The sequence below is a fragment of the Schistocerca serialis genome, chromosome 7, assembly GCF_023864345.2.
Source record: "Schistocerca serialis cubense isolate TAMUIC-IGC-003099 chromosome 7, iqSchSeri2.2, whole genome shotgun sequence".
Classification (NCBI taxonomy): domain Eukaryota; kingdom Metazoa; phylum Arthropoda; class Insecta; order Orthoptera; family Acrididae; genus Schistocerca; species Schistocerca serialis.
The window spans coordinates 532,884,129-532,907,883 of record NC_064644.1 but is presented as its reverse complement, the minus strand read 5'-3'; the positions used below and the strand labels follow the sequence as shown (position 1 = coordinate 532,907,883).

The window sequence follows — 23,755 nt, the reverse complement described above, 5'->3', positions numbered from 1 at the left end:
GATGGTTCTGCAACCATATAGGCTGTAGATTCCTTGACTTGTGCCATAGGGTGGCGGCCTTCTGGGTTCCGTGCAATAGAAAATGGATCCACTACATGCAGGAGGCAACAACACATGTAGCAGGGGCTGTGTAGAGGGGACTGGGCAGTTTTTTTGCGTTGGAGTACTTTGGAACATTACAAAAACGGCATCAATCCTGAAGGGTGCGGGGCAAGCACAGGACGAGTGTAGATGCAGCCACTAGTTGATGAATGCAAACTGCACATTACAGTTCCTAGTACTCCAAGAAGAATGCAACAGAACTGTGCACTGTCTTTTTGGAGGTAATAAGAGGGCTGTGCTGATCCAGACATACACAAATGCCTCCCATTCAATCAATTCGGCCTCTAGGTGTCTGTTACGAACTGCAGTACAAGCCCCCCACCACCCCCACTGCCATAGTGTGCAAAGGACAGCAAGTAAACACCCGAAATGGAACTGAATCTTGGATTTTGTGTATCGTGTTCTCCTTACTAACAAGGTCAGGATTAAAGCAGAAGAATATGGAGGCAGCCACACAGCAATGCATGTCTCAGGCATGCAGCCCCACAAGTTAGGCAACAAACTGGGTCAATCATGATTTGTGCTGCTATCATATAAGGATGTCAGACAGCTCTCAGTGCTACTCCCTCCTCATGCCTCAGGAATGTTGCTGTAGAAGAGTGGGATAGGTTCAAGCTGGAATGTGTGCCACAGAGGACTGAGCATTATACAGGGTGATTCAAAAAGAATACCACAACTTTAGGAATTTAAAACTCTGCAACAACAAAAGGCAGAGCTAAGCACTATCCGTCAGCGAATTAAGGGAGCTATAAAGTTTAATTTAGTTGTACATTTGTTCACTTGAGGCGCTGTTGACTAGGCGTCAGCGTCAGTTGATGCTAAGATGGCGACCGCTCAACAGAAAGCTTTTTGTGTTATTGAGTACGGCAGAAGTGAATCGACGACAGTTGTTCAGCGTGCATTTCGAACGAAGTATGGTGTTAAACCTCTTGATAGGTGGTGTATTAAATGTTGGTATAAACAGTTTACAGAGAATGGGTGTTTGTGCAAAGGGAAAAGTTCTGGACAGCCGAGAACGAGTGATGAAAATGTAGCACGCATCCAGCAAGCATTTGTTCGCAGCCCAGGAAAATCGACTCGCAGAGCTAGCAGAGAGCTGCAAATTCCACAATCAACTGTATGGAGAGTCCTACGAAAAAGGTTAGTTATGAAACCTGAACGTCAACTACCCGAGGCGATGGATCGGCCGCCAGGCAGCCTGTGACAGAGCACTTCATCACTGGCCTCCAAGAAGCCCTGATCTTACCCCCTGCGATTTTTTCTTATGGGGGTATGTTAAGGATATGGTGTTTCGGCCACCTCTCCCAGCCACCATTGATGATTTGAAACGAGAAATAACAGCAGCTATCCAAACTGTTACGCCTGATATGCTACAGAGAGTGTGGAACGAGTTGGAGTATCGGGTTGATATTGCTCGAGTGTCTGGAGGGGGCCATATTGAACATCTCTGAACTTGTTTTTGAGTAAAAAAAAAAACCTTTTTAAATACTCTTTGTAATAATGTATAACAGAAGGTTATATTATGTTTCTTTCATTAAATACACATTTTTAAAGTTGTGGTATTCTTTTTGAATCACCCTGTACTGTGCTCAGTACTCACTGTTATCCAGCAACTGATTTTGCTTTAGCTGATGCACAAAGATGTGCAATTTTGAACAGATTGCCTATATTTTTGTTACTGTTTTGTTTTCATTTTGCTAAAAAGTTATTTTAATTTCATAAAGATTATTCTTTCAGTCCCAGCTCTCCCTGAATCTATGCCTACATATGTTTGCACATATCAAGATGGTGATTTTGGTGCAGGTACCAACAATCTGTACCTCAAATCCCTCAATTTTCTCACTGTCAAAGCATCTTGACATGTTATTTTGGAATCCACTTCTCTCCTCACATTTATTCCATTCAGTTGTTCCAAAAATCTATCTAGAACATACTTGTTTACACTTAACACCTTTCTGGCACATGAAATTGGCACTACTTTTTTGCCTCAAGGCCATTGACATTCACGTAATGCTACTTTTGATGTTTCATTTCTAGCATGAAATTGCCCAATCAACAATAAAAAACTAACACCAAGATCAGTTTATTCTTTTGAAATTGATCCAGACTTTGCAAAGGAAACCAAATTGGATCATCCCACACCAAGTGCACTGTTGGTACGTGCCTGTAAGCATCACCAACCACAATGAAGTTTTGCACAAATGTTCTACATGAAGAAAACCAGGTTTTGCAAAAAAAAAAAAAAAAAAAATAAAATATCCTGGCTTTAGGAGGCTCTCAGTAGCAAAATGTGATGTGGGTTCTATGAAAATTTGGCTGAGACAGCTTAAAATTGAAGTTAGTAGTAATCCAGAGAAAATAAATGGATCAGATACATCACACACTGTTAAAATTTCAAGGCTTTGTCCCTCACTATTATCATGCTACTTAGGTCCAAAGTTGGGGAAAAATGAATCACAATTTTTCAACTATCTTGTAACTGCATTTTTAAAAATCTTTTATTATTCCAAGTGTAGCTGTACAGAAAAGTGCTACATTTGTCGGATGTTGATCAGAAGGTCATTCATTCCACATCAAGCAGACCAATTTTACGAAGAATAACTACATGACCATCTCCAGTTTGAATAAAATTGTTCATGAATGGTTTCTAATGAATAGAAATAAGCTGTGCCAAATTTGAGCTCAAGATGCTCAAAAATTATATGTCTTAGGAGGTTTTCAGTTGAGGGCTGAAAATTGAGTTGTGAGCTCTATGACAGTTGAACCAAATTTAAGGCAGAGCAAAACTGAAACTCTCTTAACTTTAGCCAAAACTGAAATAATTTGGTATAGATTAGTTGCAGTAATTAGAAAAAGACCATTAAAAATTTCATTCAAATTGCAGACGGTCATGTGGGTATGTTTCTTAAAATTGGTCTACTTGATGTGGAACGACCCCTCTGACGAACACTCAATAAATGTATTTCACAAAGTTTTTTCACAGTTCCCAATCATTAAATACAATATTGTCCACCTCCATAGCTGAGTGGTCGACGTGACTGACTGCCATGTCGAAGGCCTGGGTTCGATTTTCGGTACTGCCAGGTATTTTTTCTTGGTGGGAGGACTGGAAAAGGATGCACTTAGCCCCATGCTGCCAATTGAGGAGCTACTTGACAGTGCAATAGTGGCTGCAGGTAATGAAACTGACAACAGCTGGGAGAGCGGTGTGCTGATGCCACGCCCCTCCATACCACATCCAATGACACCATTGGTGGAGAGCGACATGGCAGTCAGTTGGTACTGACGGACCTTAGAGGGCCTGAGGATAGAGTTTACATTTATGTAAATATGACACATGCACTTTCCAGATATTTTCGTCTGTGATTATAATTTTGTGATGTCTTTCACATGGATCAACTTCAAGAAAAGTATGGCTACATTTGAATTCAATCTCCTGTTTCTCAACTATTGTAAATAAAGGAGCAGGATTCTTATAAATCTTCATAAAATTCAGACAAATTTCCAGTGGTGATACACACTTAAAACTGTTACTTACTGACTGTACTGCTGATAAGTGAGTATCTCCCATTTGCCGCAAGAAATAAAGGCGTGCTAACATAGGCAAGAGATCCATGATTAAATGGTAGTCCACCAGATTGTTGGAGTACATTTCCAGACGTTTGATGTCATACTTGGTGACATAGCAGTCCAGCTCTTGCTGTGTTAGATCTGAAAAAGCAAAATATGGATGCCACATTGAAAAAGAAGTATAAAATATGCAGGACAGATAACTGAATTGTAGTCTAATGAAACACTCAAAACTAGAAGCTCAGAATAACAGTGAAGTGGAAATTGGGTATGCATATAGAAATAATTGATCAAGAACTGTGGTCAACAGCATAAACACTTGGCAACGAGAATGAAAGGAAGTAATTCTTGAATGACATCATCTTCTCAAATACAGTCTAGCTGTACCAATTTTTGTTTATTAACTTCTGGAAGTGTTTTGGATAAACACTTTGTCAACAGTCAGATGCAAAAATGTGCATAACTAACAGTATTTACACACAGACATTATGGTGCAAGTAATTTTTAACTATCACACATTTTTACTATCATACACTGACTTTTAGCATGACATCTGTATGTAAGCACTTTTAATCCTGCATATTTTCATATCTGACAGTTGGTAATCAGTTTATCTCAAAACATGCCGAGGTAATGATAAACAAAATATTTGTGCAGCTGTGCATTGTTAGTGAAGATATTATTGAAACTGACTACAAGCCATGGTGTTCAGAAAATATTTAAAATAAAATTAAGGAATAGTGCACCAAAAAACAATAGTAAAATAGGACATCTTAGGACTAAAATTCAAATAACATTAAGTGATATGAGACAGAAAAAGAGTCAAGGAAAACAACAGACCAACAAAGAAAAGAAATCAAGATGAAAAAATGGAGGGAAAAGTTTATAAATACAATTAAACAAGATTATAGCAATATTAGAGAAGGAAGGTTGCTACTCACCATATAGCGGAGATGCTGAGTTAGCTTTCGGCCATTAAGGCCTTTGTCAGCAATAGACACACAGCCACACGCACGCACACACACACTCAAGCAAACACAACTTGCACACACATCTGCAGTCTCAGAGTGTGTTTACAGTTATCTGAGACTGCAGATGTGTGTGCAAGTTGTGTTCGCGTGAGTGTGTGTGTGCGTGTGTGTGTGTGTGTCTATTGCTGACAAAGGCCTTAATGGCCGAAAGCTATAATTGTGTAAATCTTTTTGTTGTGCCTATTGCGACTCAGCATCTCCGCTATATGGTGAAGAGCAACTTTCCTTCTCTAATATTGTTACATTCCATCCTGGATTTTCCATTGTTTGCTTAAACAAGATTAGTCAGCCCAAGATACCAAAAGGATATAAGGGGAGAGTACTCAGAAGAGCATGGAAGGAGGGGGGGGGGGGGGGGGGGAAGAAGGGTGCTAAGAGAATGAATGAAGAAATTTGAGAATGAAAGGCAGGAAAGACAATTAAGGTTCAACATCCTGTAGACGACTATGCCATTAGAGAGGAATTACAAATATGGATAAGACAATGATGGGAATGAAAACTGGCCATGTCCTTTTAAAAGAAATTATTGAAACTCTAATTTGAAGTGATCCAGGGAAGTTACATAAAACATAAATATGGATGGCTGGATGGAGATTGAAACTGCTATATCACACTGATTAGTAAATTTATTCCTGTGTTTCCAGTTTTTGTCATCATTTATCTGGCTGAACTTCCTTTTTCCCCAACATTTGGCAACAGTTCATTTATCTGTTTCATCTCATATAACCTAATACAGGGTGAGGCAAAAAGGACTTTCGAACTTTGGAATGATGTAGAAATTTATTGAGATAACTCTGAGAATTGATATATGTGTCACCATGCAGCAAACAATCTCAAGGTTGATTCATGTAGTGCATCAGTACCCCAATCCACCATCAGGAGCACCAGCATAGTGAACAGTTAAAATGGCTGCTTGCACTGTTGCAAAGCATGCTCCCTGTGTGTTTTGGTTTCATGAAAAAATCTCTGCACCAACTATTATAATCGAGACTCGAGTGTCTCAAGGAAAATTTAATTATTTCTGCATCAATTGTTTGGTGCAAATTTCACACTGAATATGCTAAAGAACCTCCAAGCAGTCCTGCAATTTACTCTTGGCAGTAGAATTTTGTTGCAAAAGTTACGCGTGATTAGCTGCAACCAATGTCGGAAGAAACTGATTACTGGTAGGACATTTGCCGCGTCATAAATGGTAGTCACACTGAACCAAAATGACACTTGACACTTTTATGTGAAACTTGAGATTGTCTGCAACAAAATGACACATCTAACAATCCTGTAAGTTATCAGAATAAACTTCTGTAGCGTTGCAAAGTTGTAAGGTCCTTTTTGACACACACTGTATTTTGCCTCTAATTTTATTTCACATGTTGTTTTCCTCATTATCTGGTAGTAACTTGAAATTCACAATTTCTCAACTGCAGTCAGTTGTTCACTATAGCTTGTAGTGCTGTCTTTTCTGATCACCTGTCATTGGGTTTTACAATTTTTATTGTCTGTTCATGCTGGTCACCTGTTACTGCTCTCATCAGAATTATTTTCCATTTCATAAAATATATTTAGTTCTTATTATTTGTCGATGTTTTCGATTTACTGTTTATTATACACAGTAAAAAACCCAATATCAAATATTTCCATTCTGGTGCAGCTGCCATAAGAACAATGCTCCTGAAAATTGTTTTCAACAAAACTGGACTTCTAAGTAATAAACATGAAATAACATGAATTTAAACTCAGTTTTCTTTACAAAAGTTCCTAAAATGCCTCAGAGGTTTTTTTTTCATTTTCCAACAGGTCACATTAAAGAGAGAACATACAACACTAATATGTAATCAATTCTTTTGGTCGATAAGTAGCTCATAAATGGCCCCACACATGACCAATAAATTCCTGGCAATATCGTCTGACATATTTCACTCATTTCAGTCCCACCACAGGACTGATGCACAACACAATTTTGATCAGTATTTTCAATGGACAGTGTGTTATGAATTTGTGCTATGTAAAATGAACTGCTATGTTTCGCAGCAGTGGCTTTTGAACTTGTATGTTGACCAATGCTTGGAAAAAAAGGAGGGAGAAATGCAATTTTTCAAATTTGCTCTGGGACACTTTTTTTTGGGAACTGTCAGCTATGTTACAGAATACAGTACATTTTTCTTTTTGTGTCTATTATTATTGCAATTTATACTTATAAAATACACCTTACTGTCTTTCATTCCCTTTTCACATATTAATCTTGTCGGTTATTACAAGTATTTACACCAAGTTTTTGGTATCTCGATAGGTATAGAAATTTTATCAATGGCTATACCTCCAATTTTCATAGCTATTGTTTTAAACTGCATGAGGGAAAATCACATTACATGAAATGACAAGGGACTTATCTATAGCTGTAAAATAAGAAAGCGTCTAAACATATAAATTAAAATGTGCACCTAAAATCACCTCATTCTGTTTGGAAGTTACAGACATCTAGATGTTTCATAAATAGTTCAAAATCACCATCCGAAGCTCAGTGTATATTACTATGAGCTTACCATGAAATGTACTACTCCTTATTATAAGCAGAAACTCAAACTTCAAATTCACTTTTCAGTGTGTTCTGCTTCCCGACTATCAGTTGTAACATGAAGTCCTTGCTCCACATGGGTGTATCGGGTGGGGAGGGGGGGGGGGGGGGACTTAATGATAAGCGAGTCACAGCGGACAGCCATATTGCCATAGGTGGCCGATTTGTTGCATGAACTTCATCAGATTGCTTAGGAATTATGGAAAGATCAGGCAACTTGGTGGTGGACTGGAGTGATTCATCAGCTGTGTGAGGTCCTTAAGTTGTTTGATCAATATTTTCTTACTCCATTCTAGCTAGTGCAATTGCAGTCAACTGATGTATCTTTATGAAGTCATAGAACCATGTTTAACACCTGTATAAACTTTATTGTTTTTCAAAATCAGCAAAAAATAGTCTAGATCGCAGAGGTTATTTTATTTCAAACGACCAGTGTCGGCCTAGTCTTAGGCCATGTTTAGATGCTGAGGTCTACTGACTGTTCTGGACATCATTAACAGCAGCTGATGGTGTTACTCTGAAGATGGCCTAAGATTAGGCCAAAACTGGTCATTTTAAATCAAATAACCCCTGCGATCTTGACAATTTCTCTCTAATTTTATACAGCTTACAAGATCACTGATCTCCAAAAATGTTACCAAAATTTTTTGTTTTATTTTGGTCCATACTACTGCCTCTCAAAATATGGAATACTATTTTTTCTTTTCTTTTCTAACTAGCAGTATACTATCCAAGTAACTCACTTTTAGCGTAAGTCTAAGTTCAATAATGCTGCCCTAGTTAAAGACTATTTTCTTATTATGCAATACCGACTGGAAAATCATTTCAATATCCAATATCAGAAAATTTCAATCAGCAAACATGCTTTGAACTGTTCTACTGGCAAACTCAGTATGATTAAGCACCACTCCCATTAAACCACCCCCTTATAAACTTTCCAAGGCTTTCTGATCCCCAACCTATACACTAGTCTCTTCATCCTCTCAAAAGTGGCAACTCCAACATTATCCTTATGGACAGGAATATGTGAGAGAGGGTGTGTGCCCCATCTCCTGACACCCTGGACTTATAGCAACTGCCTCTAAGATCACATTCTCCTGGTCCAAACTAACCTTCAGCTTCTCCTCAGCTGGTAGTGCTGTATCTTAACCTAATGGATGTCAATATATAACCAAAAGATTATGTAAAATCGAACAATGGAAAGTCCAGGACAGAATAACAACAATAAGAAAATAATAGCCTGCTACTCACCACAGGAACCGAGTAGCAGATAGATGCAATGAAAAATATGCTAGTGTTTCAGCTCTTGAACAGTCATTCTTCAGTAGAAGAAAACTCACACTATTCACACAAGTGCAACTCATACACACATGGACACTGACTCCGAGCTATATGGCTTGACTGTTACTGCACGTGATGTGAGCAGCAATCTACCTGGTTCTGGCTTGTGTGGGTAGTGGGGTTAAGAAGAGGTGTGTGGCAGGGAGGAGGGGGAAGGGGAGAGGGGTTAGCAGGGTAGCGTTGCAGCAAGATGCTAGTGCTGCCTGTTGGAGCATTCAGAGACACGGTGGGGACAGGGTTAGGCTGCTACGTGCAGCATTTGGAGGCTGTGCTGCATGGGTGAGAGGAGGTGGGGATTGGGGGGGGGGGGGGGGACCACAAGAGAAGTAGAGAATTGGAAAGGACTATGTAGGTGCATTGTTGGGATAGAAAGCATTTATAGCACTGGAGTTAGGAACAAGGAAACGGAAAGGCAAGTGGGAGACAGGGACTAGCAAAGCTTGAGACCAGGTGGCTTACAGAAAAGATGGATAATATGTTGCAGGAAGAGTTCTCATCTGTACAGTTCAGAAAAGTTGATACCTTTGGGAAGAATCCATATGGCTGCAAAGCAGTCATAACCGTGAAGCACAGCATGCTGGGCAGCACATTGAGTAACTGGGTGGTGCAGCTGTCTCCCAGCCACAGTTTAGCAGTGGACATTCATGTAGACAGACAGCTTGTCAGTTGTCATGCTCATGTAGAATGTGGTGCAGTAGTTGCAGCTATATTTCTAGATCACACGGCACAGGTGGGTGGCAGAATACTGCTGTGGGAGGGGTGGGGAGGGTACTTTGCATTGCAAGGTACAATGAGAGGTAGTTCAAACCCTGACAGAGATTGTGATTCACTTAACCCCAACCTGGGTGGTACTGAGTGCTCATGGGTGGCCAGACAATGAAAGGATGAGTGGAGAATAGTAGGTGACTGAGGAGACAAGCACAAAAGATCTGTTCTAGGACAAGGGTGGGATGGTAATTTCAGTCTGTGAGGGCCTCAGTGACATCCTTGGCATATTTGAAGAGGGGCTGCTCATGATTACAGATACAATGACCATGGATAACTAGGCTATATGGACAGGACTTCTTTTCTGAAGACATGGATCCACAAACAAATCCATGGTACAGTAATGGACACCCATGTGGTACCATGCTGCATTAACCAATTCTTTGGCCATCTTGGGCATGGTTTCCAACCAGGGATAATTATGCCCTGAGGAGTAAAATTAAATTTTTGGAGAGGTAGGAAAAAATTCTGAATTATGTTTTGGCCACAAAAATAATTTATTTTTAAAAGAACATTACTACTATCACTAGGCCTATTTTGTACGACAGTAATACTGATTACATAAAAAACTAAACTAAACTCTGTCTGAACAGGCCAGGAGGGCCCAACAGTACCAACCGGCCACCGTGCCATCCTCAGACCACAGGCGTCACTGGATGCGGATATGGAGGGGCATGTGGTCAGCACACCGCTCTCCCGGCCGTTTACGAGACCGGAGCCGCTACTTCTCAAGTAGCTCCTCAGTTTGCCTCACAAGGGCTAAGTGCACCCCGCTCCAACAGTGCTTGGCAGACCAGATGGGCACCCATCCAAGTGCTAGCCCAGCCCAACAGCACTTAACTTCAGTGATCTGACAGGAACCGGTGTTACCACTGCGGCAAGGGCTTTGGCTACTGATTACGTAAGTTACCAATAATTAATTTTTTTTATTTCAAATACTAGCATTAATGTGTGGCACGATGCAGTGGAGGTTACAACTTGTGAAGAATCTTCCTCACATAGTCCATGCATTACATACATACTTAGTACCATGCATCTATGACAGTAAAATTGAGACATATGTATCACATATGCTTAAAAATATCATGAAAATGCCTTCGAGTTGTATGTAGTTCCCACAATAGACCAGAAATTGCTTTATTACTGACTTCACAACAATAAACAAACTAACTGTCAGCACAACACAAAAGTAACTATGCAATGGCTACTGCACTGTTGCTAGAACTACACAAATTTAATAATAATAATAATAATAATAATAATAATAAATAATAATTAATTCCCGTGGAGGTCCGGGAAAAGACTAGACCTCCGGTATGTTCTGCCAGTCGTAAAAGGCGACGAAAAGAACAAACCCTAATAGGGCTAACCCCCCTTTTAGTGTGATTAGTTGGTTCAGGACAGAACTAAAGAAGCCTCGGACAAGCGCCGTCATGGTCGGGGATGACGCTTGAACCCTATGCCCGCCCACAATGGTGACGAAACTGCTAGCCAACTGGAAAATGATTCAAATCCAAATAGAGGTGTTTCGCAGGATATGCTTCCTGCAACCACCCTAGAAGGAAAACAAAGACAGAGGATGAGATGGTCAGATGAAGTTAATCGACACCTCATGTTCTGTTATTACCAAGCAACAAACCTAGGAACCAACACAACTGGATACAGATCACAAGTATACACAACATTTATTACCAGATACCCAGAATTAAAATTTTTAACAGAACAACGAATAGCTGATCAGATCCATGTAATAATCAAAAACAACAGGATACCCCAGTCAGAATTAGAAAACATCAAACAACAAGTACAACAAATACTGGAACAAAATAATGTGCAATCAGAAGAAGAAGAAAATACAGTAATGGACTCAAACATCCCAGAGCAAACAAACAAAGAACAACACGCATCAATTAAACAGTCAGAGGAAAACGAAATCTTAAGACAGCCACCAGAACAAGCACAAATAGAACACGAAGTGACACACATGTTAGATATAGAAGAAAAATTTCAGCTGACATATACAGAATACAAAGACACAAATACAGATATTAGACCATTCTTGCATAGACCGCCAAATAACCCACAAGTTGAAACAACAATAAAAACTATCAACACAATCATACACAACAAAATAAATGAAAACACAACTATGGAAGAGTTACAACTACTGGTTTATATAGGAGCACTCACTACACTAAATATACACACTAGGCAGAGATCAGAACCAACCAACACACAGAAGAAACCCACAAAACCAGCATGGCAACACAGGCTACAGATCAGAATAGAAAAACTGAGAAAAGACATCAGACAGCTAACACAATTTATAAGAAATGAAATGTCAGAAAAAAAATGAAAAAGGTTAGGTAAAATCTCACAACAAGAAGTGATAGAGCAATTAGATGAAAAGAAGCAGAAATTACAAGCACTGGCCAAACGACTTAGAAGATACAAAAAAAAAGTGAAAATAGAAGGAAACAAAACCAAACATTCAACACAAACCAAAAGAAATTTTACCAGACAATAGATAACACACACATTAAAATAGACAATCCACCAAACATAACAGACATGGAACACTTCTGGAGCAACATATGGTCAAACCCGGTACAACATAACAGGAATGCACGGTGGATACAAGCAGAAACAGATACGTACAAGATGATACCACAAATGCCTGAAGTGATAATTTTGCAACATGAAGTCACCCAAGCAATTAATTCTACTCACAATTGGAAAGCCCCTGGAAAAGATAAAATAGCAAATTTCTGGCTAAAGAAATTCACCTCAACACATTCACATCTAACTAAATTATTTAACATTAATGATATGAATATAATAGAGGGAAACATTCCACGTGGGAAAAATATATCTAAAAACACAGATGATGTGACTTACCGAACGAAAGTGCTGGCAGGTCGATAGACACACAAACCAAATTAATGATATGAATATAATAGAGGGAAACATTCCATGTGGGAAAAATATATCTAAAAACACAGATGATGTGACTTACCGAGCGAAAGTGCTGGCAGGTTGTGTGTCTATCGACCTGCCAGCACTTTCGTTCGGTAAGTCACATCATCTGTGTTTTTAGATATATTTTTCCCACGTGGAATGTTTCCCTCTATTATATTCATATCATTAATTTGGTTTCTGTGTCTATCGACCTGCCAGCACTTTCGTTCGGTAAGTCACATCATCTGTGTTTTTAGATATAAATTATTTAACAGTTACATTGCAGATCCATACACATTCCCTGATACACTTACACATGGAATAACTTATCTGAAACCTAAAGATCAAGCAGACACAGCAAACCCAGCTAAATATCGCCCCATAACATGCCTACCAACAATATACAAAATATTAACTTCAGTCATTACACAGAAATTAATGACACATACAACACAGAACAAAATTATAAATGAAGAACAAAAAGGCAGTTGCAAAGGAGCACGAGGATGTAAAGAGCACCTGATAATAGATGCAGAGTGTGACATATCAAGCTAAAACTAAACAAAGGTCGCTACACTATGCATACATTGATTACCAAAAAGATTTTGATAGTGTACCCCACTCATGGTTACTACAAATATTGGAAATATACAAAGTAGATCCTAAATTGATACAGTTCCTAAACATAGTAATGAAAAATTGGAAAACCACACTTAATATCCAAACAAATTCAAATAATATCACATCACAGCCAATACAGATTAAGCATGGAATATACCAAGGAGACTCATTAAGTCCTTTCTGGTTCTGCCTTGCTCTGAACCCACTATCAAACATGCTAAATAATACAAATTATGGATACAATATTACTGGAACATACCCACACAAAATCACACATCTGCTATACACGGATGATCTAAGACTACTGGCAGCAACAAATCAACAACTCAACCAATTACTAAAGATAACAGAAGTATTCAGCAATGATATAAATATGGCTTTTGGAACAGACAAATGTAAGAAAAGTAGCACAGTCAAGGGAAAACACACTAAACAAGAAGATTACATATTGGATAACCACAGCGACTGCATAGAAGCGATGGAAAAAACAGATGTCTATAAATATCTAGGATACAGACAAAAAATAGGAATAGATAATACAAATATTAAAGAAGAACTAAAAGAAAAATATAGACAAAGACTAACAAAAATACTGAAAACAGAATTGACAGCAAGAAACAAGACAAAAGCTATAAATACTTATGCTATACCAATACTGACCTACTCATTTGGAGTAGTGAAATGGAGTAACACAGACCTAGAAGCACTCAATACACTTACACGATCACAATGCCACAAATATAGAATACATCACATACATTCAGCAACTGAAAGATTCACATTAAGCAGAAAGGAAGGAGGAAGGGGATTTATCGACATAAAAAACCTACATTATGGACAGGTAGACAATTTAAGAAAATTCTTTATAGAACGAGCAGAAACTAGCAAAATACACAAAGCAATCACTCATATAAATACATCGGCTACACCACTGCAATTTCATAACCACTTCTACAACCCTTTAGATCACATAACATCAACAGATACGAAGAAAGTAAATTGGAAAAAGAAAACACTACATGGCAAGCACCCATATCATCTAACACAGCCACACATCGATCAAGACGCATCCAACACATGGCTAAGAAAAGGCAATATATACAGTGAGACAGAAGGATTCATGATTGCAATACAGGATCAAACAATAAACACCAGGTATTACAGCAAGCATATTATTAAAGATCCCAATACCACAACAGATAAATAAAGACTTTGCAAACAACAAATAGAAACAGTAGATCACATCACAAGTGGATGTACAATACTAGCAAATACAGAATACCCCAGAAGACATGACAATGTAGCAAAAATAATACATCAACAGCTTGCCTTACAACATAAGCTTATAAAAACAACATGTTCCCACATACAAGTATGCACCACAAAATGTACTGGAGAACGATGAATACAAATTATACTGGAACAGAACCATTATAACAGATAAAACAACACCACATAACAAACCTGACATCATACTCACCAATAAAAAGAAGAAATTAACACAACTAATCGAAATATCCATACCCAATACAACAAATATACAAAAGAAAACAGGAGAAAAAATTGAAAAATACATCCAACTGGCTGAGGAAGTCAAGGACATGTGGCATCAGGATAAAGTTGACATTATACCAATTATACTATCAACTACAGGAGTCATACCACACAATATCCACCAGTACATCAATGCAATACAGCTACATCCAAACTTATATATACAACCACAGAAATCTGTAATTATTGACACTTGTTCAATTACCCGAAAGTTCCTAAATGCAATGTAACATATACCGTACAGTTAAAAGGAAGTCACGCTTGATCAAGGTCCGTGTCACCTTCCATTTTTAACCAGACATAATGTCTGAGACAAGAAAGAAATAATAATAATCATCATCATCCAATTTCAGCCAGTTCAGAAGTAAGGAAAGCATCAATCAAGTAATTTACACACAATAGGCATATGTGTAGTACACAAATTTTAACTTGGTTGATTTTAACTGTGGGTGAAACAAGTATCATTAGGGACAGGAGTGGTGCAGACGAAGCATGTTTTGTAACACATGTCCCCTGTCAATGTGGACTTCTTTCTTTTCTGAGCATGAGTTATAGGTAGCATTTGTGATGCACTGAGAATTGCTTCACCATTCTAGAAAAAAAGTTGCTAGAAATAAGCAGTATCAATTGTCTCACTGACTTATCAGTTTGTGGTATAATAAAACACAAACAAAAACTAAATATCATTTACTTTTAATAATTCTATTTAAAAATGTCCAAAGAAAATTCTTTTACATTCTGAAGTTTAGTTAGGCGAGGGTGGAGTGGGGGTGGAGATGGGGGTGGGGTGTGGAGCTGGAGGTACTACCTAACATCTGACTGCACTCATGGATAAGGTCTCTGAAAGGCTGGCAATTGCTGATCGAGAGGAATCCTTCCTAACCATCTACAATACCAAATCCCTCACCTGATAACCATTCATTGATGATATCTTTATGATCTCGACTAAGGGTAAGGACACTCTATCCACATTCAAAAACCTCTGCACATTCTCTCACATTCTCTTTATCTGGTCCTCATCAGCCCAACAAGATACCTTCCTCGATTTCAACCTCTACCTCAAGGGTGGCTACGTCAGTACCTCCATCCGTGTCAAACCTAATGACACCAACAATACCGCCATTGTGACCGTTGTCACCTAATTCACACCGAGCAGTCCCTTTCACACAGCCTAGCCACCAGTGGTCATTGCATTTGTCAGTCTCACTGATGCCTTCGCAGATCAAAATGATGTTCTCCTCCTTGTTCAGAAACAGATCCCCTGTACCTTGTCTCTTCAGTCACCTTCCATCTGTCACAGATCCATGTTTGGGCCATAACTGGGTCAAGTGAATCACATTCTCTGTCATGGTTTCAACTACCTCTCATTGCGCCCATAAATGAGAAATATCCTCCCCACGCCTCCCACAGTAGTACTCCACCACCCACCCAACCTATACAGTACCCTTGACTGAGCCCACTCCACCCCTGCTCCCCAACGCCTTGCCTGAGGGCTCATATCCCTGTAATACACCTAGATGCAGCACCTTCTCTATACAGCCTCCCACTGCCACCTATTCCAGTCCTGTCTCAAGCATTTCCTAACTGTTAAAGGCAGAGCCACCTGTGAAAGCACCCATGTAATCTACCAACTTAGCTGCAACCACTGAACCACATTCTATGTGAGCATGACAACCAACAAACTGTCCATCTGCACAAATTTCCATTGCCAAACTGTGCCCAAGAGACAGCTGGACCTCCCAATTGCTGAACATGCTGCCCACATGATGAGCTTCACTTAAATGACATCTTCGCAGCCTTGCCATCTGAATTCTTCCTGCCAACACCAGCTTTTCTGAACTGCACTGACGGGACTCCCCTACAATATATCCTTCTCTTTCATAAGCCTTCTGACCTCAAACTTCACTAGTCCCGGTCCCCCACCTGGTTATTCCCTTCCCTGCTCCTCCTCCAGAACTACATATGCCTTCTATCCTGCCAACGCATCTACACAGTCCTTTCTCCTTCTTTACTTTCCAGCTACCCCTCCTCCCCCTTCCTTCACTCCCCTAAGCACGGTCTCCCAATGCGGCACTTAGCTGCCCTATCTTGCTCCCACCATGTCCCTGCACACTCCAACAGACAGCACTTGCATGTTACCCTGTCCATATCTCGCTATATCTTCACTCTGCCCACCCCACATTTCTTCCTTAAAATATTACCCACACAAGCTAAATTGCTGTTCACTCAGAAATATTCGCAGTCAGGCCTTAATGCCCAGAGTCAGTGTCCATGTGTGTGACTTGTGTGAACATGTATGAGTTTTCTCCTTCCGAAGGACTTTGTTTGAAAGCTGGAAAACTTCTACCATTCTTTTTCACTGCACCTACCTGTGACTCAACACTGCCTCCAAGTGATTTGTGGCAGTTTACCCTTCCAAACGATTCTCTAACAATTTCATTCTGGACCAAGAAGTTCTACTATTTACCATTTTTTGAAAGTAATTCACTGATTGTGAATTTCTTAAGATCAGTTGTATTAGGTATATATCTAGATGTGAGCTGGACTAGGACTCAAACCCATTGCGGGTGGTCGTCTTAACCCCTTCGGCTACCTATGCATGCTCCCTAGACTGACCCTAACTCCCACATGTCACACTATCTACATATTTATATTGTAGTCCACTAAGTGCATCACCTAATGCTCACAACAAATACGAATCAATACCAATATTGCTATCATTTTGTGGTCACCTAGACCTGTAATTCTTATATACTCATCTGAAAGCCGGACTCTGTTAATGAACCAAAGCTGTACCAAATATTTTTGCAAATTAATTTCCTGACTGTGATTTTCTTGAGACCAGCGGTGGTAGGTATAGATCTACTGCTCAACAGTGACAGTCTCTCTTCTTGCAGACATACGTGTAACTATTTACCATTATTTCCTTAACCCTATCACTGCTGTGGGTGTGTATACCTGTTCTGCTCCGCTGTTCCCCAGGTGCTGTGGATGTGTATACTCAAGCTGCTTGGGTTTCCTTACAGTGCTATTGATGTCTGGAAGTGACCTGAACCACCGACCTCTCACTGGCACTGACAAGTTACTTCCATGTCTCAGTGAATAAAAAAGTTTTGAGTATTTATCAAACAACATATGTGCCTCTTTGTGTGCCATAATTCGAAAAAAAGTCTTGTTTCAATATATTGAGTTGTTTATGAAATATAATGACTGTTATGATGACATAAGTCCCAATTTGAGGGAACAGAAATGGCCATGTCGCATGTGACCATTCATCGGATATAAAAATCAGTAACTCAAGAACAAAATGAGATAATGTTCTGCTCCCAACTTTCAATGAAATTCTGATATTTTACCTACATTTCATATACTGTAATGTATGAGCTGCAATCAACCGTAGGAAACATGTTTTTACCTCTGCAAACTCTTTAAAACTGCAAACAATGTTTTACTTAATTTCATTCAGTGCAGTAAATTAACGAATAATGAAAAGAAATTTAGTCCTTTATCGAGCGAAGATATCCAATAGTAAGATGTTCAAAACTAAAATTTTTTCAGTAAATAGTTTTCTTAAAATCAGATGATAAGTATTTCACAGTGGCTGGAATGTTGTTCCTCAGCACAGGTATCAGCGTTCGGTAAGCAGTACAGCCACATCAAATCTGTGCTCAGTACGGAATGCAGACAGCACATCTATAGCAGTGAAAGTGTTAATAATCTTAGAAAGCTATATTTTGTTGACTGTTACCATACATGACTTAATTTAGAGCATTAGTTACAGGATGTCCCACGCAAAAGAGGCCCCACAAATAAACATTTGCTGAAATTACACTTAAAGGTTTTGCATAAAAATTGAGAAATGAAATGGGCATGTCACTCCTCGTTCATCCGAAAAATCAAGGTGAATCACAAAAGGTGCTGGAAGAAGATGCTGCAGATTTTCAATGGTACTGCCAGAACCTCTGATGTCACTGTCTGGATTTCAGGAATGACTTTCTCTCGTAAATCTTCCAAGTTGTTCCTGTAGACCTTGCCTCTTAGCCCATCCCAGAAGAAGAAGTCAGGTGGTGTTTAATCAGTTGACCCTGAGGGCCACAGTCCTTTCGAAATCACGCTGCTGGCGAAAAATGAGTCAATGTCAGGCAGGGTTACTCGAGACATGTGGCACCATCCAGTTGGTATCAGCCGAGGGTACATTCTGACCTGTTAAAATTCCTGGAATCTCTGAACATCCTCTCCCAATTAAATTTCTCATGGTCCTATTCTAAATCCCATGCCAGTTTCCTTGATGTTGATCTCATCCTCACTGAAGGCCAACTACACACTCCTGTCCACATTATACCTACTACCAGACAGTACTTACATTTTGACAGTTGCCAAGCTTTCCATGTCAAATGTTGCCTCCCACACAGCCTTGGTATTTGAGGCAAATGTATTTGTTCAGATGCAGACTCTTTACAGAAATACACCACCATTCTCACCTCAGCCTTCACTGGCTATAATTATCCCAACAGCCTCTTACAAAAGCAGCTTTCCCGAGCAATCACATCCAATGCTCGTACTGCTGATCCCTCCAAAAAAACAACTTCAGAGCACACCACTTGTCACTCAGTATTACCCTGGTCTTGAATGTATTAATTAGATACTTCAACAAGGTTATGACTTCCTAAAATCATGCCCTGAAATGAGATCCATTCTGTCTGAGATTTTGCCACACCTAGAATAGCTTTTTGTCACCCTCCAAGTCTCCGCAATATGCTTGTCGGACCCTACGCTCCTTTTGCATCCATCTCCCTACCCTATGGCTCCTACCCCTGTCACTGTCCCTGCAGCAAGACTTGCCCTATGCACCTTCCTACCACCTCCAATTCCAGCCCTGTAATTGGCACAAAATATACTATCAAAGGGAGAGCCACCTGTGAAACGACATGTCATATACTGGCTGTTATGTAAACACTGTTCAGCTTTTTACATCAGCATGATTAGCACCCAGTTATCAGTCAAGATGAATGGACATAGGCAGAGGGCGTATACCAGCAACACTCAATATCCTGTTGCAAAGCATGCTCCCCAATATGACAGTCACGACCTCGGTGCCTGTTTCACCAGGTGCATCATGTGGATTCTTCCTCCAGACACCCGTTTCTCAGAACACCGCAGGTGCGAACTTGCGCTACAGCATGTCCTTGGTTCTTGTCACCCATTTGGCCTTAATTTATGTTAATTCCTGCCATCTCAGCATTTATTCACAGTAATTGCTTCTTTCTTCACTCCATTTTAGTTTTCTATATCTTTCAATTCTCTGATGTGTCTATTTTTTCCCGTTCTCACTCTCACCTCTATTACATACAAGGAACTTTCACCTCTATTGCATAAAATGCACTTATCTTTTCACTCTTTAACTTGTGCACGTTTTAGCAGTAATCTCTGTCTTGCATATTACCCTGTCTTCCATCTTTAAGCTCTCAGGTTCTTAAATCTCATCTGGTGCAACCCCCAACAATCAGTCTTTCCTTCTCATCTCAACTGTTATGTCTCTCCTTCTGACCCCCTAAACCCCATCAGTCCTTTTACTTCACCCCTCTTCCTTCCCCTTCAGCTCTTCTGCCAGAAAAAGGTGCCACTGACTCTGAAAGCTTGTGTGAATTAAAGCTTTTTGTGTGCATTCTACTGCTGCTGCTTGCTGAGTAGATTTTTTATGTATCCATATACTCTGCAAACCACTACGAAATGCATGGCAGTGGTTACTTAGCATGGTGCAATATGAAACTTCCTGGCAGATTAAAACTGCGTGCCCGACCGAGACTCGAACTCGGGACCTTTGCCTTTCGCGGGCAAGTGCTCTACCAACTGAACTACCGAAGCACGACTCACGCCCGGCACTCACAGCATTAATTCTGCCAGTACCTCGTCTCCTACCTTCCAAACTTTACAGAAGCTCTCCTGCGAACCTTGCAGAACTAGCACTCCTGAAAGAAAGGATATTGCGGAGACATGGCTTAGCCACAACCTGGGGGATGTTTCCAGAATGAGATTTTCACTCTGTAGCGGAGTGTGCGCTGATATGAAACTTCCTGGCAGATTAAAACTGTGTGCCCGACCGAGACTCGAACTCGGGACCTTTGCCTTTCGCGGGCAAGTGCTCTACCAACTGAACTACCGAAGCACGACTCACGCCCGGCACTCACAGCATTAATTCTGCCAGTACCTCGTCTCCTACCTTCCAAACTTTACAGAAGATCTCCTGCGAACCTTGCAGAACTAGCACACTCATTCTGGAAACATCCCCCAGGCTGTGGCTAAGCCATGTCTCCGCAATATCCTTTCTTTCAGGAGTGCTAGTTCTGCAAGGTTCGCAGGAGAGCTTCTGTAAAGTTTGGAAGGTAGGAGACGAGGTACTGGCAGAATTAATGCTATGAGTGCCGGGCGTGAGTCGTGCTTCGGTAGTTCAGTTGGTAGAGCACTTGCCCGCGAAAGGCAAAGGTCCCGAGTTCGAGTCTCGGTCGGGCACACAGTTTTAATCTGACAGGAAGTTTCATATCAGCGCACACTCCGCTTCAGAGTGAAAATCTCATTATGGTGCAATATGTTTGGTTTCTTCCCATTCCTATTGCATATGGAACATGGAGAGACTGATTGCTTAAATGCCTCCGTGGCTGCTGTAATTAGTCTTATTATGTGTTCATGATCCCTACAAGAGTGACACACAGGGGGCTCAACAATATCTCTTGATTCTTCATTTAACAATGGTTCTTGAATTTTTGTATGTAGGCTTGACAAAGATAATTTTCAATTTTCAACATTTTTGTGACTCCTCCCCATGAGTCAAACAAACATGTGACCATTTGTATACAGTGGGATAGACTGAAAGCAACTGATGTCTGCCACCTGCCATACCTATCTGCGATTATTCCATTTCATATAACTACAAATTGTTACATCCAAGTGTTTCTATCAGTTTACTGCTTCTAATGAAGTCATTGATATTGTAGTCCTAGGATGCTACATTTTGTTTTCATTTTGTGAACTGCCTAATTTTATACTTCTGTACATTTAAAACAAGTTGTCAATTTCTGAACCACTCTCAAGATTTGACTGATTATTTGTACAGCTTTCTTTAGACACTACTTCCTTACAGATAGCTGCATCATCTGCAAAAAGTGTGAAGTTACTATTAATATTGTCTGCCTGGTCATTAATATACAGTATGAAGGCCATGGGTCCCAACATATTGGAGCACACACTTCCAGCTTGCTGAATGGCAATAAGCAGCAAATTACAAGACCATCAAAGTCTGTTTTTATTTCAATGGCCATCAGTTTCAGACATTAGTCCATTATCAAGCCACACACTTAAGTCCTACCATCAGATCATAATATGTGCACACTGGCTGCATTGCTTGTATAAGTGCAAGAATTAATATCTGAAACTGGTTGCAATTTAAATAAAAACAAACTTCTCTGGAATTGTGACAGTTCTGTGATTTCAATGATATTGGAGCACACCTGGTGTTACTTCTATATCTGTTGATGACTTCCCATCAAAGATAACATGCTGTGTCCTTACCAGGAAATCCTTAAACCTCTCACAAATTTCGTTCAATACCCTATATGATCATATTTTCGATAATAAGCACAGATGTGATACTCATTCAAATGCTTTTCAGAAGTCAAGAAAACTATGTCTACCTGACTGCCTTCAAGATTTCATTTGAAAAAGGTGCAAATTGGGTGTTCCAGGACCATTTTTTTTTAAAAAAAAACAATGCTGACTAGCATGGAGAAAATAATTCTGTTCGAAATATCTCATAACGTTATTTGTAACCATCAGAATTACCACTCAGTTAATAAGATGATGGCTGCATGATATGTACACCATATGTAAATAATACTAGAAACAACAATAAAAACTATCTTACATTATTGTTATTTCAGAATCTCAGGTGGCCAGACAAGAACCTGTGATTTTATTAGTCTTTTTTGTTATGCACACTGTTTGTGCTGTATCTATCTTATCTTCACATTCTGCAAATTTTCTGTTTTCTCTATATCTATCTTATCTTTATTTTCTGCAAATTAAAGTCATTTTAACTCTGAAATAAAACAGTGTCTGTGCCCCACCATAATCTTGGTTTATGAATTTGAAACAACGTTCTGTAGTCATACCAAGAGATACTGGCAATCTCCATACACTAGTGAAGTATTGATCACAATTTATCTGGCAGACAAACAAATATGTGATGGATATCCAGTAAATTGAAATGGATGTCTTTCTTAAGTCAACAAATTAACAAACCTTTTCCGAAAGTACAGGGTGTTTCAAAAAGGACTTTAAAAATTGAAAATTCATATAAATTAAGTCATCATACCTATAGAGGCAACTGGAGTGTCAGTTAGTGTACGGAACATCAAGTTTGCCTCGTGTAGTTCGCTAGTGCCGAAACGCAACGGAAGGAGCGCTAGTGGCAGCTGCATTAAAGATGGCTACCTTCACTGGACCCGTGCATGCTAGCTGTGTGTTTTGGTTTGAAGAATCGAAGTCAGTGACAACAGTTCAGTGTAATTTCCATACCAAGTACACTGAAGATTCTCCTAGTAGGCTTACAATTTATGAATGGCATAAATATTTTGTAGAAACACGGTACTCGGTAAGACATGGGAAATCATCAGGTTGTCCAAGCACATCTGACGACGTCTTTGGGCGAGTCAGACAACGTTTTGTCAACAGCCCTACGAAGTTGACGTGGCGTGCATCTCGCGAACTGCAAATCCCCCATTCGACTGTTTGGCGTGTGTTAAGAAATCATTTGCATTGACGATCATACAAGCAATACCAGACACCAATAAAACTGCTCACAAGAACTTCTGTGTGGATATGTTAAATCAATTACATGAGGATGAACATTTCTTGGACAAAATCATTTTTTCTGATGAGTCGACTTTTCACTTAAGTGGCAAGATTAACACACATAAATGTAGGATTTGGGGCAGTGAAATTCACATCAAACATTGCAACATGTTAGTGATAGCCCTAAACTGAACGTTTTTTGTGCACTGAGCAAGAACAAAGTGTACGGTCCCCTTTTTTTCTGAGAGAGTACCATCAACGGAAAATGTTACAACAATTTTTGATAACACAGATCAACGAGGATGACCAAGAACGAAATGTTTACTTCATGAAAGACCATCCCACTACCTGGCTGACATCCAGGATTTTCTCAGTGACTGCTTTCCAGGTCAAT

The 23,755-nt window shown here is 39.7% G+C and overlaps 1 protein-coding gene across 1 annotated transcript in view; it reads right to left on the bottom strand.

Annotated features, from left to right (window-relative positions):
- The window catches only part of LOC126412489 (RNA cytidine acetyltransferase), an 87,523-nt gene that overhangs the window by 5,203 nt on the left and 58,565 nt on the right, over window positions 1–23,755 (bottom strand). Inside the window, exon 17 of the mRNA XM_050082110.1 lies at window positions 3,641–3,813. Coding sequence (XP_049938067.1) covers window positions 3,641–3,813 — 173 coding nt within the window. The remainder of the gene's footprint in view (window positions 1–3,640; window positions 3,814–23,755) is intronic.